The following is a 14,637-nucleotide window of genomic DNA, read 5'->3' as shown; positions in this document are numbered from 1 at the left end:
TTTTATTTTTCGATGTAGATTGAGATTTTGCTTGAGCACTTAAAAAAAAAACTTTTGCGGAAATGAATCACCCTATTAGAGATGTTGCGACAAGTTTATAGAGTCCCAATACCACGTTCCCTGTCTTCTATATTTCATTATTCGTCATATGATGTCGTAGCGCAGAAGAAATTATAAAAAACAATCTAGTCTTCTGACTCTTAAAAAGTTTTGTTGCTAAATTCAAGTAATGATTTATCTCTAATCCCAATTTTATTAAGTATAGTTTAACTATTCCAGTTTGTTTAACCCGTAGGCCTTATTACCCTACCGTAGTAAAATAAGGCCTATTCGTATGATTTTTGTAAAAGTTTAATTGTTTGTTTGTTTATGGTAAAAATTACCATTACTTCATTATATTTTATGGCTAATATATTGAAATAAAGATCAATGATACATTTTGATAATTAAATACAATATTTTCGATTCTATTCAAAATCTCCCTTAGCTAGACCTTATTACCCACCGGTACCTTACTGCCAATCTGAATTCTGAAGTTGAACCTTTTTAGTAAATTTTTGTGAAGGTCTGGAAACTAGCAAGGGCGCGAAAATTACGAATACTTTGAATCCATATCCAATTTACGTAACATTAAAGGCTCCGACGATCAATAAACTGTAAATTTAATTACAGCATTGAGTTAAAAATGTTTACGATATAAAACGAACTAAGAAACTATTCGTGATTTTTAAAAGATTTTCTTGATTTTTTTGTGTGATCATTCTTCAAAGGGGATGGAATCGTCGTAAATGTTAGATATAGACAACCACCCGTGGTGTACCAGCAGAATAGAAAAAGGCCGAGGATGAGAAATATTGGACGAAAGTGAGAAGGATTTATAACGTTGGACGGGAAGCCAAGCAAGATATATGTACTTGCGATTTCTGTTCCGCTGCACAAGTTGTACATCACCGCAAAGGCTGCTTTACTTCGCTTGGCTTCACATATAACTCTGCTGGCTACTATTCTATATACTTTATACATGTATACAAATACACACAGTAACACACACATGTACACACAATTTTCAAAGGTTCAAAGAATCTCTGCTGGTTAACGATCATATAACCACATGGGATTGTTTGTTTCTTTTTTTGTGTGCACTGTAAACGGTAAAAAGCTACAAAAACTAAATTAAAAATAAATTACTCTGATAATTAGAGTTTGTTATTATATTTATAATTAAAAAATTTTCGAGTTTATAAGACTGCCGTTAGATGACGCGGGGTAAAAATTATTTCTTCTTATAGAGATTTATGAACAATAAATATAAAATTTTAAAAAGTCGCCCTCGTCTCTAGTACAAAATGTCACATCAGATTTTAAATCTATTAAAACCGAACAGTGCACACCTAGAACACCCGTGTGATAAAAAATAGTCGATTGTGTGCCGAGGGATGAAACAAGACAATTTTAGACTAGGGTGAAGTTGGCTGTCCGAGACTTTAGGGTCCGTAGGGGAGAGCTGACATCACATGCAACAAAATTATATTTTATTCTCTGTCACACACTAGATTTTTAATGATTACTTTCATTGGAACTTCAAGTTTTAGTGTCAGCAGCCAAAAAGAAACAAGTTAATTTAAGACCAATGGTGTGATCAACTTTCATTTCGATTGGCTGTACAGAATCTGAAATTTGAAGTTTCAGTGCTGGTATTGTGAAAAAAAAAAAATTTCATACATAAAAAATTGTCATAGGGAAAGTTTTTAAATTTTAAGCTATAATAAAATGTCTTTGAATTAATTGATGTAACATCTTACAGACAACTGCTTATAAAAAATTTCTGTATCGTTTTATTAACAGTATAAATTAATATTTGAAGTATCACTAAAATTTGGAAACGGATCTTCTCTTCAATATAAACTAATAAGTGCCTTAAAGTGGTGAGAGAATGAATAATAAATAGATGATAGAAATAATTTATTAGAAGCACAATCAACTTTCGTTTCATCTGATGGGAAGCCTCGTGTCCATGAATACTTGATCGTGTTTCCAGTTGTCTCAAGAGCACACCCCAAGTATATAACATTAACGAGTTGTGCATTGCGAATTCAAGAATCGCGACTTAACTCCCTAAGGCATTCGAGGCCTTTTAAATTTTCTTACGCGCTATTTTCTAGTCCTGCCTTCACAATATACAGCTATATCGCGTCAATGGATGAATAAATCATCATCTAACCGAACTAAAGTGTACGCAGACCAAAACAGGAGACACAAAAAGGTCTGCCGAAATAAAATAAAATACCAACATTACCCTTGGCAATTCTTCCTGCTGCTTTCTCCACTTGGATTTACTTTACTTTTTTTTTTTAGCCTTCATTTCATCTTTTTTGTTATTTTCTTTATTTACAAGCTCGTATATTCCCGCAATTACTGTGGCACTGTTCCAACGGAATAAATTTTAATACGACGACGGAATAATTTTTAAATCATTTACTTTTATTTTTATTTCATTAATGTTTGCTCTTTAATAGTTATATATTTATTAATTAATCATTTATTATTATTATGTATGTATGAATGAATTTAATTATTTTTTTATTCAAGTAAAATTAATTTGGACCGCAATAAGTCGGTTTAGCCTCCACCCCCGACTTGAAATATATTTGTCTCTATCTCGGTATTTATATTTATATACATGAACATGTACATAAAGATGGGGGTGAACTAAAATCGCGTCTGACGGAGCGTAATAAAGTCTTAAATTGATGCAAAAGCTTATAAACTGATGAGACGTTAACTTTGAGCGCCGATTAATTTTAAAGTTTCTTCATTATAAATCCCCGTATGTCTTCTCGCGTTCTTAGAGTTCAGCTAAACGTGTAACTATATAACTTTCTGTTGCTACTATTTATTTATGCCAACGACTTACTAAGTTTTGTTTGAAAAAAAAAATTACTGTGTAATTGATTAATAGTTACTGTCGGATTTAACTAATACGCGATTATTCTAAATAATTCGAACCTAATTTTATATTCAAAATAGAATAACCTGGGATTATTGGAATTAATAACGACGACGAATTTGGTACATTCATTATTGTTCATTCGTTCTTGTACTTGATCATAATTGTGTGATTTTTTACAAGTGAATTTTTTAATTTTTACACGGAGATATTATTCGCGTTTAGAATGCTATGGTGTCATAGTAAGGCCGGACTATGTTGGCCACCTAACGGAAATTGGAATAAACTCATGCAAAAATTACTACGGCAATAGTAAAATTTAGAGCGATTACATCATAAATTATTGTAACCATTTTAAATTTTACTATGGTCACAGTAGTTCCTGCATGTGTTCATGTCAATTTCCGTCAGGTGGCCATCATGGTCTGTTTTTACTATGACACCATAGCATTATGAACGAGAATAATATCTCTGTGTGTAGATAATATAGAAAAAATTTTGTTCCCCGGGCGGGCAAAATGAACCCCTTGCCCCAAAAAATTACTAAGGTACCGGTGGGTAATAAGGTTTGGCTAAGGAAGATTTTGAATAGAATCGAAAATATTGCATTTAATTATCGAAATGTATCATTAATCTTTATTTCAATACATTAGCCATAAAATATAATGAAGTAATAGTAATTTTTACCATAAACAAACAAAAAATTAAACTTTTACAAAAACCATACGATTAGGCCTTATTTTACTACTATAGGGTAATAAGGCCTACGGGTTAAACGAACTGAAATAGTTAAACCAACTTAATAAAATTGGTATTAGAGATAAATCATCACTTAAATTTAGCAACAATACTTTTTAAGAGTCAGAAGACTAGATTGTTTTTCATAATTTCTTCTGCGCTACGACAGTATATGACGGATGATGAAATATAGAAGACAGGGAACGAGATATTGGGACTCTATAAATTTTTCGTAACATCTCTATGCAAGACCCTTCTACTAGATTAGCCTTTGGCGGAGGCGATTATTTTAAATATCATTTCTGTCACTTAGGCCTTATTACCCGCGGGTGCCTTACAATAAAATTAGTTATATCTACTCTAAGTGAAAAAAGAGATTTGCTACACTCTTAGTAAATAATGATGCCAAAAAAAATGATTTAAGACAAAGAACTTCTGTAAAGTTTAAATATTGCGGAGAAGATCACGTATGTATTTTTTGTGGCCAACAATACATTGAGTCCACTTAAATATTCCTGAAAAAATTTAAAAAAAAAAATTTGGGACACTCAAAATTATACAAAAATGATTATGAGAGTTGTAAATGACGATTAACGACAATTTTGGAAGAAAAAAATTTCAACGAATTTTCGGGGTCGTCCGATTTACCCGCCCGTCCACCACATATATTTCATTTTCATTACTAGACAGGAGTGTCAACACTTAACTTGATACTATATTACAAATGCAATTACTATTTTAAATTATCAATAATTCCCATTGCAATCCACTCACAATTATCATAAAAAATTATTTATTTGAAACCCGCTATTGCTTTCAAAATAATTATACCACTTCCTAAATATTCTATACACCCTAAAAAATTTAATCTCAGTAATTTCAGTAAAAGAAATGAAATAACAACTAAATAATAACTCACTCGACTGTGAAAAAATTGCCATTAATTTTTTACCATGACAGTTCTGACCCAAAAGTAGTAAAAGCATCGTAACCGTCAAACGTGAGCCATCTTTCCCCCACAATTTATTTAAACTCTTCAATCTACTTGCTCTTCGAGAGAGTGAACATTACACTTTTTTATTTTATTATCAGGTTATTTTTTGACTTCTCCTTTACCTCACCCTGTAATTCATCCCTCCTACACAAGCTCGATAACAAATCGAACGCTCACCCTGTCAAGTCACTATCGTTACCGCACCATTGCGGAAGACATTGGGACATTTTTTTTACTACTTCTACTTCTAGTGCGAAATAAGAAAAACCAAACGTTATTGGCAGTGCTCTTACTTGACTGCAAATATATATATATAGACACATATACATATATATATAATAAAAAAAAGTAAGTATAAGATGTCGAGTTGGTTGAGTTCCAGAATGAAATCTCTATGATAGAATCTATTGTGTGAGCATAACGTGTATCATACGCATGCATTCTTATCACCAAAGACCCACTTACATTCTCAATATTTATATACTTTTTTCATATTATTTATTTTTATTTTTATTATTTAAACTTTCATATTATACTACAGAATTGAGGAATGTAATAACTCTTTGATGCTATTGAAATACTTATATATAGCATTATTCTTTATATATTTATTTATTATTATTATTTACGATAAGAGGATCAAAAGTTTTTCAGCTTGACCTGTTTTTTATTTATTTTCTTTTGTCCGATATACGAAGTAATTATTTTTTTTTTATTTTTCAATGATACCGTGTTTTTAATTTTTTTATGATATGTTCAGTATTAAAGTTATTAATTATTAATAGACATTCAAATTAATATTTAATTTTTGGAATTTAAAATAAAAATTCAATGAAATATAATAGATAAATTTAATTTAATAACCAAATAAATTCGTTGAACTAATAAATGTGTTTACTTTCGGTCTACTTTTATCGTAAACTAAACAAACGGACTTCTGGTTTGACTTTAAATGTGTTTTTGTTCTTTGTCAACATCATTAATTTTATGGAATATTCATATAGGGGAAAGGGGGGGGGGGGCAAAACGGGATACTTAACGAAAAATTTAGTTTTTAGGGACATAAATATCGTAAATTGGCTTCATTTTGATTCTATTTGAAATAAATGTAACGAATTTTAGACTGACATCAGAAAAAAAATTTTTATTTTCTGCGGGCAAAATGGGATACCCCAAAAAAAAGTAAATTTTTTTTTTTTTTTTTTCAAGTGAATAAAATTGATGTAATAATGTCTTTCTAAATTGATGTAAGTAATAAAATTTACTCTCAACATATTTTTAAAGAATGTGCTCAACTGGTAGAGCACTCGGCGTGATATCGAATTGGTCTGGGTTCGATTCCCAGTTCGGGCTATCTATATTTTTCTCAATTTATCTATAAATTGTCTTATTGAGAAGGTTATTTGCATGTTTGCATGTTTAGGTTTCCACTATATTTAAATGGTGGACACAAAAATGAATTTTAGAAAATTAACATAACTGTTAATAATGTGATATTATAGCACTAAAGTTATAAAATATTACAAAATTATGAAAGTTACAATGTAACAGTTAAAATTATGATGATTACCAATGTTACAGTTTTAGAGTTTTTATTAGTTTTATTGTTGTTATTGTTCTTGAGTTAATTAAAGAAATAAATTTCTTAATTTGTGATACTTCATGAAAATAAATTTGTAGTACGATAAAATTTGTACATTTTTTTCATTTATACTTTTCGCAAAAAATATAAAAATGTTTTTTTTAGCTTTTAATAGTGTAAAATGATACTAGATGTCATTTTTGACTATTTTCGAAAGTTTTTCGAGAAAAAAAAATTTTGACGAAATTTTGAGGGTATCCCATTTTGCCGGCCTATCCCGTTTTACCCCCCCCCCCCTTCCCCTATTTTGGTAATTAGTTTTCCTTTTGGTAATTTATTTTCCTAAACAATAGTAATAAAAATCATTTTTCTGTATACCAGAATATATGTCTGTAGCGACTACGTCACTACTCATATTATTGAAATTCATAATTTCGGATAAGTCCGTCAACCATCGATCGTCATCGATCGCCGAATAATTTCCCCCACGCGGATACGATATTCGGTAGCGTCACAGTACACACTCGTACAATATAGAGAGATACACGGCAACTAGCTAAGCACATATCTAATGCGACCTGCATTACCTTGTAATATATATTTCATCAAATAAAACTAATTATTTATTACTCTGTTAATATAATCAATTGGAGTCAGATAAATTAATAAACGTAGTGATTAAGATCCTATAAACCTCATCCCAGTCATTACATGTCGACTTCGGATCTTAAACGAGATCATGAATAAAATCGAGAAATTTTCTTTTTATCTCGAAATTTTTTCTATTTGTACTGACGGTGTAAAAAAAATCGGTCTATCAGTTGACCCTACGGGCCAGCCTCAAAACTTCCCGCTGTTTTCGATTTTTTGAAAATCATCGATTTTCTTAACGGGAAGTTAAAAAAATCTCGTATTTCGAGAGCTGCTTAGATATCATTTTAAAATTATGGTAATAATTAACAATAAAGAAAATTAATCAAATTTTTTTATTCAGAAATTTAATGACAGAAAAGTTAACATCCAATGCAAGATTACAAGTAATTTTGGTTTAAAATAAATATAATTGTTAATTAATGCAGAAACATTTATTCTAATTCTGAAAACTCCGTCTCCTCTTTGATGTCGTTTATTTCTTCAGTAGTTAACATGCCCAATTGTATATCGGGATTCAAATATTTCGAAATGTCGTGAGTGATTACTTTGAGACTCAGAAATCCTCCAGATTCTCCGTTGCCGCGGTGGTAAAGCCCAATCCCGTCCAATGCGACTCTAGGTTTTGGGACGACTGGCTGAATATCAAAGAACGGAATCGTACTTTGTCCGACGTCGTCAATAATATTCGAATGAGTTAGCATTATTCGTGAATAATCTTTTGAGTCGGGTATATTATTATAACTTTTTTCTGGATTTACTTTGTTTCTGACGTCAATGACTTTTCTATAAAATAAATAACAATTTCAATTCTAAGGCAACAATTTAAAAAGTTTATGAACTACAGCAAAATTAAGTTCTAAAACTTATGAGTTGGCATCACAAGCCGAAGGCTTGAGCTGCCAGCATCTACTCAAAATCGCTCGTTAACCTTCTCGGACAATAAGTTATGAAAATTTATTTTTGTAGCTCATGGTAAGAAAGCACGACTCTGATTGGTTAAAAATGACACTACAAAGGATAAATATCGCGAAGAATATCCACATTGTTCATGAAAAATATGACAAATCTATACTTATTATATATATATATAGATATACTATTTATTAGTCATTAAACGATCCAACAGAAAACCCAATCAACAGCCGTCTCGAGTTAGGACAACGGAAAGTTCCAGACTATAGAAAATCATCTTACTGTATTTAATTATAATGTACAATTCACTATATGAACCTTGACTCGAAACTCTAGTTATTTTTTCTGAGTATCAATATATTGAAAACAATAAAAATAATTTTAAATTATTATAAAAATCAATTAAATCATGTTTAATTATTACTATTATTATTTAACAATCTTTTGCATCAGAAAGAATACAGGAATTAATTTTATATTAATAAGATTGAATATTATTTTTGGTTAAATAAAAGATTAAATTTAATGTAGTGTCCTTTTTTACCAATAAACGACATTCTTTCTTACCATTCGATGCAAAAACTATTGTAACGGATTGAGTAGGAAGGGCTTTCGACACTCATGTGTTGGCAACACTCGCCTAATGGCTCGTGAACCAATCACACTCGTTGTCGAAAGCACCTTCCACTCGATGCGTTAATATACTATTTCAAAAGTTGTAATACCGATTTTGCGCAGCTCTCTTTTTAGTTGTAAACATCAAAAGCGAATCGGGAGACAACCATTGTGAAGATATCCCACCATTACTGTTGTCAAGATTGCCTATAATCTGACGTTTTGAATCCAGCGGAATTAATAAACCAGTTGTAAAATTAAATCTTGTTACCCGGATTTCTAGTTGAAAGTCTGCAGAAGAATACATCCCGATTTTCAACCTTACACCTGTAATAACATGATTCGGTTCTTCAGCGATGACATCGTCTAGGTCAAAGTAGCGACGCGAATTGCTTATAAACCCATAATCTACATTTTTCGTCATTGGTATTTCTTTACCACCAACAACTTTTACAAAAGCTCCATCCTCAACTTCTGCATTATATTTAAATTCGTCAACCGGTAGCCATTCAGCAGTACCGTTTTCAATACGACCATCTTTAATTAGCTTTCCCTGCTCAATTTGCAAATGAACCACCTCATTTTTCTTGATAAATCGTATACCAGTCAGTACCCTAGTAATTCAAAATAAAATAATAGGCCATTTTGTTTGAATTGAAATTTCGAACTCACATATTTTTATCTACATCTGTCCTTTGTGGTAAGAAACTCAATGTGCGATCAGCCTTTGACTCGGCTTTGTCTTCTACACATTGGCATAAACAGGGCCAACACTTATAGACACCAATCATTAGCATTTCAAGTACGCTTTTTTTACCGAACCGACAGCCTTTGTCGATACCATAAGTGCGGTCTTTCCAATTATCTATGTACATCAGACGTTCTTTGAAATCACCGGGCTGCAATATATTTAATGGACTTAATTTTTGAGTGTAACATAATTAATTTTAATTTTTAATTTTAATTTTTTTCTAGTGTATAGCCGCAATTACGACCTTTTACACTTTTTGCCTTTATATCGCAACTGCTTTACTTTTTCCTGCTTTTCATTGTGCGGCTGTGGCCCGACTTGTGCTTATACTGCACTGCATCATTACGGTGATGCCATACAACCTCCCTTGTGCAATGGAGGTGTAGTGGCGTAGGAAAACCACAGAGAAAACCTAGCCAGTACAGTTTCGGTTTGGGTGAAGCTCCAGTGATCGATAAAATTCCCATTTTACCGATCACTGAATCTTCATCCCACGCCTAACGATCAGAGACCTTCGTTCGAACCCGACGCGTGGGTAAACGATCACCCAGCCAAGTAGTGGCCATGCTCGATGCTACTTAACTTCGGTGATCGCCCGAGCCACGCGCGTGCCGAACGGCAGCATCAGCCGCTGAGTGTAACATAATTATTTATCAAATAATTGGTTACCACTTCACAAAACTCGACGTAGTTCATCCCCTGACACTCGTTCATCCTTCCCTGGCATTGATTCACTGGGTACCATTTTTTACCTTTAAAACTCTCATACTCGCGATAGATCTTCGTTGTATCGATGTCGCTACAGGAACCATCACAACTTCCACTAGATCGTAGCATATATTCATGTCCCATCAGCATTTGAACTGCGCGGTTCATTTCCACGTATGTTTTGCCTATTGGAACACATTATGTGCTCATTAAATTTTTTTATATTTATTCATTTAAATAATAACTTACCCTTAATGTGTATTGGTGGATCACAAACAATTATTTCTCTAGGTATTGTTGTCAACGCTTCTTTAGTAGCTGACATATAATCATATGCGGATTTTACAAGTCTCTCCTCCGATCTTTTTGCTTCTTTTACAAAAGTTGCTAAAATAATTTTTTTTCTTATCAATTACAGTAGGGTTTCGTTATAAGACTAGCTCGGGGCTGTAGGGGAAAAAATTCTTGGAATTTGGGTACCCCCATTATTGTGCTTAACAGCGTTTGCGCCCAAACCTCGCTATAAGACTATCGCCGTTTTGTGTTTTATTTGTGTATTTGGTTCAACGCTACTCTATTATGCAGTGAATCTATTTTATATATCGACGTTCTAATTAGCAAATTGTCTAACTCCATTTCAGAAAATTTTCCATTTTATTCGAAAAATAAGTAATTAAAAAATTTTTTTTTCATCTAAAAATCGATTCTACATTTAGTATATGTATAATATTTTTGTCCAGGTTATTCAAATAGTATTTTTTCTGACTCTTAGTATCTGAAATCTGCACAGAATCACCTACTAAAAAATATGGAGTTAGACAATTTGCTAATTAGAACGTCGATATAATTATAAATAAACAGAAATTTGTCGTTCTTTTCATAATTATGAAAATAAATTATTTAATCTACAATCTTTATGTATGTAGCTCAAATACAGACCAATTAGCCTGAATAGTCTAGTTAGACTAAAATCAGATCAAATTTTTCGACCCAGGTATATTCTATAAGAACAAGTCGATTTTATTTATAAAAAAATAATAAAGTAATATTATCGGTTAGTTAAATGATTAATTTGTGGCTCGTAGACACAACGTAGTGGCTCGAAGGACCAATACGGTGTCAGTAGAATGACGGTTATAAGTAGCAGTTTCTATGGAACCAACGTTCTGGTAACATTGTGATAAATAAATTTAAAAAAAATTATATTTTATTTCAATAACTTACTGTTACGAAAAATAGATAATAGACCATAAGAATAAGAACTCATGATATATCCTTTTATTTCTGTAAAAATAACCGTTCGATAAATATCATAAACACGTTGCTGCTGTGATTTAGTGCGGTCACATAAAGATGCTGGTTTCATATCCTGAAGTAAAATTCATAATTAAATAAATAAAATAATTAATTGATTTATTTTAAGAATAATTACTTTAAAAATAGGGACTGCAAGGTCCAAAAGACCTCCTTGTATATCATCAGATTGCTGTGTTACGAATAGTCGATGAAGTTGATTTAATATTTCTGGCAGGTCACCATCTTGTAAAGAAGTAGTGGCTTTTATAAATTGGTCAATACTGTATTGATTGTATTCACTTGAGGATTTCAGAAGACGCCGATACTCATCAAATATACCGTTGATACGGGTTATGTATTTGTGCAGCTGGCCCATACGTGTCCTAAAATCGGTGTCACGTGGCACGTTGTTCAATATTTGTGACAGCGCGGCATCCATTTTGACGTTGAATAACTTTGTTAGCTCCTCGATTTGAGTTGATAGTCCGTTCAATTTTTCGACCGTAGGGTCCGCAGAACCTCCTCCGAATACAGCTGATACCAGAGGTACATTTCCAGAAGCTATATCGGATAAATCGTGGGCAAGACTTATTATGTCCTGAATATCTGATACTATTGGAAGATCTAATGCAGTTATTTTTTCAGTTCCAAGAAACAGAAATAATAGTGAAATTATTTTAAACATTTTATTAGTGTCTAATTTGCTTGCACTCGAAGCATACGCCTTCAACTGTGGTATAGCTTCGCTAGTCTCAGTTAAAAATATTTTAATATTCAGTTTCTACTGTAATTTTCGCTATCTGAAAAGTTATTATCTACGACGATTGTTTATCGGAAAGCCATTTTTAACATTGTGATAACTGTCACCAGTTAATTGCGAGCTACGAATAAACAATAATTACCCAATCAAATAAAAAATACTATATTTATTTGTTCGATGCCAAATATTTGTAATAACATTCCTACCTTGAGCAATTCATTCATCTTCTCAATTTGTTCATAAACCATTAATTGAGAAAGTTCATTCCTCACCTTCATCGTATTATATGTACTATGTCCTAAATGTACACATACTTTCCTGCTTCACAGAATTCAATATCTATACGAGGTAATATTCACTTAAACATATAAATCTATACATATTGTAATTACTTATAAAAAAAATCAAATTTATTCAAAATCCAGAAATTATTTTTTTTTTTACCATTTTCAGGAAGTACCCCATTTTGCACCTACCTCCCCTATATTTATTTATAAATAATAAATATAATATTTTCCTGAACAGCAATTCTCCGAGGCAAAATTTCAGAGCAATATTACTCCGCGTCATAATTTTGTCTAGAATTTTTTATTCTTTGCAGAACATCATTCTGGTAATTTTTTTATAATAAACCGATTTTTATTCTGATTCGAAATTAAATTTTTTTTTTTTTTCAAACGAGCAATTGATAAAGATAAAAATTCTGTTTCTCATATTTTTATCCAGTAAAAACAAAAGGAATTAAGGCTGGCAAAATAAGGTGTTAAAAATTTAAGTGAAAAAACAATTTTTTTTAATGATTTTTCATTGTATTTATTACTTCTAAAATTATTTGTAAACAATTTAAAATCCCCAGTATTCTTAAAACAATAATTTCTTTATTGTAATGCTTTGATTTGCGCAGTATATTGTAGATAAATGGAATCAATTATTCATAATTAAAGTTTCTGGGAACCATTTTTTTATATTATCAAAAATAATTCTTTGAGTCATTAAAAATGATTACAAAATATAAAATTTTTTTAGAATTATGTTCAAAACAAAATTCCAAATAAAAATCGACAAGAATAATTTGAAGAAATTCTGTAAAAATCTCAAAGAAGACAACCTTTGGCAAAAGGTTTTTGAGCATTAGTAACAACAACATAAAACCCAGAGGCATTTTTAAAAACTCTATCACCGGAAAGCACAGTTGGCGCTATAGATTTACATCTACCAAAAATATAAGCGCTGTAACTAAAGCACTGATAGGCCCAAAAACCAATTTCTGAATTAATAGACTCCGCGAAGTAAATCGCGGCTCTCAAATGATTACAACTATGTTTGTTTTCAGAACTGCATCCTGGCTGATCCTTGCCACCGTTCATGTAAAAATCGGCATGACCGCATTTCTCTACTTTGCCTTGGTAAAAAATATCTGTGTGATAAACGTCCACGAATTCGGCGTCACCCGCATCCAATTTATCGTCCAATTCAGAGTCAAGGTAAAGCAACGCTGGATCCAGCCCCGTAATTCGCGGTAGTTTGTACGGTCTCAATGAGTTAGCAGCAAAGGCTGGAATATGGGCTCCCAAACTGAACCCAATTACGTGAATATCTTCAGCGCCATAGCGCACCAATTCCTGGACCAGTTGGGCCAATCGGTAGCCAACTTTCTTAGCGTTTTTTACAGCCCGCAGAAAACAACCCGTGGCAAGTTTTCCCCAATCCACGGCTATCACATTATAATGACTATCACTTTTATTAAGATAATTTGATCTCATGTCAATAAGCGGGTACAGATCCATGTTCGCGTTTTCACCGTGTACGATTATTTTAGTCGGGTTAATTGGATTAAAGTTTACCTCCGTTAAATTATGGTGAGTGCCATTAAATTTAATCTGCGTTGACAAATTTCCATTGTTGTTTGTAAATAAATAAATATTCACTTCTTCATCGCTGTAAGAAATTTGCTCGTCACAAAAAAATTCGTAAATATCTCGCGGCACTCGGGATTTTTTTTTAAATAAATTTTCACTGCCTACGGGCTCACTGATTAATAGTGAAATTAATAATGACCAAAAATATAAACTTTTTATACTTTTGCTCAATTCCATGATTTTCTAAAACTATCAATTACTACTGAATAATGACAGGTAGTATGATTAATACTAAATTAATCGATAATTTATCACGACTAGATAAATTGATTGCAATTAACTCAGAAGCTTCTAATGATGATTTTCAAAAACAAAACTATAAAACTATTTATAAAAAAAGTTTTGTAGCTCGTAAACTGCGTTTCTAAATCACATATATTAATATTTTTTATATTTATTAATTCATTAAAATTAATTACGCTTTGGTTTTAATTATAATTTTTTATTTTGTAGGAATTAATTGATTATTAATAATAGGTACTAAAGATTTTTCTACTACGCAATTGAAATTACAATAAATCTGGTAGAATCCGGTTTTAAATTAATAATAATAATAATAAAATTATTTTTAATGGAATTTAATTAAGCAATTAACAGTCGTCGGCTTAAAGTATTCATGGAGAATTAATAATCGATGACTGATTTATTTTTTTTAAATTGAGGATAATTAATTAAGAATAATTTGAGAGCTAGTATCAGTATACTATCAAAATCTGAAGTTAGATTGATTAGTGATTGCTCAGATTTTCAGAAATTGTAAA

The 14,637-nt window shown here is 31.5% G+C and overlaps 2 protein-coding genes across 2 annotated transcripts; both read right to left on the bottom strand.

Annotated features, from left to right (window-relative positions):
* Positions 1-7,267: 7,267 nt before the first annotated feature.
* LOC130677149 (uncharacterized) lies at positions 7,268-12,397 on the bottom strand. The gene is made up of 8 exons (XM_057483784.1): positions 12,164-12,397; positions 11,334-12,078; positions 11,126-11,270; positions 10,151-10,288; positions 9,863-10,086; positions 9,115-9,341; positions 8,553-9,056; positions 7,268-7,698 (listed from the first exon to the last, which is right to left on the bottom strand). The coding sequence occupies exons 2-8, from the start codon at positions 11,880-11,882 to the stop codon at positions 7,347-7,349; spliced, it is 2,139 nt and encodes a 712-aa protein (XP_057339767.1). The 5' UTR covers positions 11,883-12,078; positions 12,164-12,397; the 3' UTR covers positions 7,268-7,346.
* Positions 12,398-12,852: 455 nt separating this feature from the next.
* LOC130677373 (phospholipase A1 member A-like) lies at positions 12,853-14,260 on the bottom strand. Its single transcript, XM_057484114.1, has one exon. It carries the CDS (start codon positions 14,051-14,053, stop codon positions 13,052-13,054), a length of 1,002 nt encoding a protein of 333 aa, XP_057340097.1. The 5' UTR covers positions 14,054-14,260; the 3' UTR covers positions 12,853-13,051.
* Between the last annotated feature and the right edge of the window lie 377 nt (positions 14,261-14,637).

The sequence above is a fragment of the Microplitis mediator genome, chromosome 11 (genome assembly GCF_029852145.1).
Source record: "Microplitis mediator isolate UGA2020A chromosome 11, iyMicMedi2.1, whole genome shotgun sequence".
NCBI lineage: Eukaryota > Metazoa > Arthropoda > Insecta > Hymenoptera > Braconidae > Microplitis > Microplitis mediator.
Note: the sequence above shows the minus strand (reverse complement) of the source record. Positions and strands in the feature narration are given on the sequence as shown.

Excerpts from the sequence above, each read along its gene's own strand:
- LOC130677149 (XM_057483784.1), bottom strand. The coding sequence starts at position 11,882 with ATGTTTAAAATAATTTCACTATTATTTCTGTTTCTTGGAACTGAAAAA. Across the intron at positions 10,289-11,125 it reads ATTATCTATTTTTCGTAACA|CAACTTTTGTAAAAGAAGCA; the intron begins GTAAGTTATTGA and ends AAATTATTTTAG. Across the intron at positions 7,699-8,552 it reads AAGAGAGCTGCGCAAAATCG|AAAAGTCATTGACGTCAGAA; the intron begins GTATTACAACTT and ends TTTATTTTATAG.
- LOC130677373 (XM_057484114.1), bottom strand. The coding sequence starts at position 14,053 with ATGGAATTGAGCAAAAGTATAAAAAGTTTATATTTTTGGTCATTATTA.